General features: G+C 41.8%; 1 protein-coding gene across 1 annotated transcript in view; it reads left to right on the top strand.

Moving 5' to 3' along the window:
* Nucleotides 1-1,978: 1,978 nt before the first annotated feature.
* LOC107117862 (protein enabled homolog) overlaps nt 1,979-2,826 on the top strand; it is a 21,049-nt gene continuing 20,201 nt past the window's right edge. The window contains exon 1 of the mRNA XM_015420025.1: nt 1,979-2,818. Within this exon, the coding sequence (XP_015275511.1) occupies nt 1,979-2,818 (840 nt within the window). The remainder of the gene's footprint in view (nt 2,819-2,826) is intronic.

Genomic DNA, 2,826 nt, shown 5'->3' with positions numbered 1-2,826 from the left:
TGCAGTCTTTTAAAAAATCCTTAAAGTAACTATACTAGAGAGAGTCTTAGTATGTCCTTGCTGGTGAGGTATGATCCAACATGGCATTTTAGCTAGGCTGTATTGTATTCATAGTACTCATATGCAGGTCATCCCACATGTGAGACTTCAGAGGGACCACAAAGAAAACAACTTGCTTACCTGTAACTGATTAACTTTTAATTGTCATTGTGCAGGCACACAACCTGTCTCTGTCTTTTGAGGGAGGTCCATATGGTAGACTGAGGGAACTGAATAGGAAAGCCCTCGTCTCTCAATGCATACATAGATGCACAAAGCTCTCTCCCAGTGAGAGCTCTGTGTGTGGAACTGATCACAAATTTCCTGCCCAGAACCCATCCACTCACAGATAACCTGTCCAAAAACATCAGATACACACACATAGCTCTCACTGGGAGAGAGGTGGAATTTGGAGGGGGAGAAATGCTCTCATCTGTTGGGACTAGGCTTTTAAGGTTTGTTGTAAAGGGGTGGCAAGCTAGCCTTCCTACCCTTGGGTTTGAAAAGTTAGAAAGTAACTATGAAAAATCAAATGGTGTGTTTTATTTTATTATAATATTGTTTTTGGTGTATGGCTGTGATCACACTGGCGGCTTGGCGCGATATGGTGCCGCCTCTAATTGAACCGTGTTAAAGTATAGTGGGATATATCAGCCACACAGCACACCCTGCTGTGAGTTACCCATGGAGACATCTCATGGTAAAGCATCCACATTATTGTGGCGCCTCAGCCATGGAGTGAGCTGCAAAAAAAAATCCAAAAACCATGTTTGTGCATAGTGCACATGCACACACATACACACATAGGCAGTTCTTTTTTTAAAAAAAACGCCTTTGTAGCGGCAGAATGGATCTGCAGGTTCAGACTGCCAAATCCATTCTGCGCGTGCTCCCCCATGTTCAGACATCCAGCCATGTGCAATGAATGCACAGGGAAACAAAAACACCACTTCGGAAGTGGTGGCTTTTTAACCCAGCTCCAAGTTGTCCTCTGACGATGTGAGTACGCCCGGGGAGCACCTGACAGATGTGGCTGTCTGATCGGGCCCGTTTAATCCGTTTATAAAATGTGCCTATATCGAGCCAAACTGCCAGTCTGAACACAACCTATGATTAGCTTGTATCTCACCTTCATCTTGTGAGGTTTAGGCTGCATGACATTGACTCAGATTGTCTGCCCCACATCACTAATTCAAACATCTTCCTGGTTTAAAATCCCTTACTGTGTATAAATGTGTCTTTTAAAGGAGCTAAATTTTCCAAAGAGAAAGCTAAGAAGGCTAACACTACAGGTGTATAATGTATATTTTGGAATCTACTGGTAATAGTTCAACATTCCATGAAATCTAGGTACAAAACTGTTAAAATGTCGAGTATAGGAGCTCAGTGAATGGTTTGAGAGCGCCTGATGAGACAGAATTTTTAAAGCTATATTTATTTATTTATTTATTTATTTATTTTTACAGGATACAACTAGGGGACTTATGTAAGTGCAGGATACTTGTACAATACCTAGTAAAGAAAATCCTTTAAAATGCCTTGTGTACAGTAAACTGTAGAGAGGGACCCTAGAAAAGAACATACTTCTCAATGCCTTTTCTGAAGTTCCCAGGATAATAAACCATGTAGTGAGTTACAGCTATGCTGAGGTAAGGGATCTTTGCATAGGGGTGATATTTCTGGCTCCATTAAATATTGTAAATGAACAAATGTCATAAGACTTTGCTGCCCTCTGTTGGTAGATCATTCTGATTCAAAGAAACAGTTTGCTTTTCAGAACTGTGTATGTTAGTACATGGGAAATACATATGAATCAGTGACACAATTTGTGTTAAAAAGTTTATTGTTGGGGGGGCGGAGCGACGCGAGCAATGGCGGACGCGTCTTAGAGCTGCTCCTCTAGCCTCCTCTCCTCATACCGAATAAAAATCACTTACACATGAAAAAAACTGGAAAAAAAGAGATGGGAAAGCAGACGAAAACAAAGCCGACTCAGAAATCATCTCCAACCTCGTCTGTACAGACTTTTTTCCAGCAAAACTCTACAACACCTAATAGAAAAAACGCTACAGAGATAGAAGACAAAATGGCGACCGGAGGAAAGAACGACTCACAGAATAATTCAGACGCCTTGGACCCACTAACTAAAAATGACTTGAAAGAACTAAAGGAAGATTTATTAAAATCTCTGTCTTCTATGGTCACTGATCTGATGAAACCTATGCAAACACACCTAGCGGAGCTAACTACAGACCTGCAAGACACAGCACGGATAGCTGAAACAACGGCTGAAGCTGTATTAAGTCTGCAAGAAGAAGTAAAAGCCTTAAGAGCATCAGAAAAATTAACAACTATCAGGCTGACAACACTGGAAAACCGCTGGCGCCAGTACAACCTCAAGTTTCGAGGGATAGAGGAGGGCGAAGAAGAAAGAACAAACCTCTTGAGCTTCATGTCATCGTGGCTTTCCTCGGCCCTGGATTTGGAGGACGGTGTTGCACCGGTTATTACAAAAGCATACAGATTGGGTCCACTGGCATCAATTAGAAAAGGACGACCTCGGGACATCTTGGCCCAATTCTTGCACCCAAGAACACGAGATAAAATATTAAAGGAAGCCAGAATCCACGGCTCTTTGAAATATAAAGGAAAAAAGGTACAAGTTCTTCCAGATCTATCAGCAGAAACTCTGGAAAAACGGAGAAACCTCAAAGTCGTCGCATCTACACTTTTTGCTGCAAAGATTCGATTTAGATGGAGTGCATCATCTCAGATACAAGTATACCG

Source organism: Gekko japonicus, unplaced genomic scaffold, assembly GCF_001447785.1.
Source record: "Gekko japonicus isolate JY-2015 unplaced genomic scaffold, Gekko_japonicus_V1.1 scaffold6625, whole genome shotgun sequence".
NCBI lineage: Eukaryota > Metazoa > Chordata > Lepidosauria > Squamata > Gekkonidae > Gekko > Gekko japonicus.
Note: the sequence above shows the minus strand (reverse complement) of the source record. Positions and strands in the feature narration are given on the sequence as shown.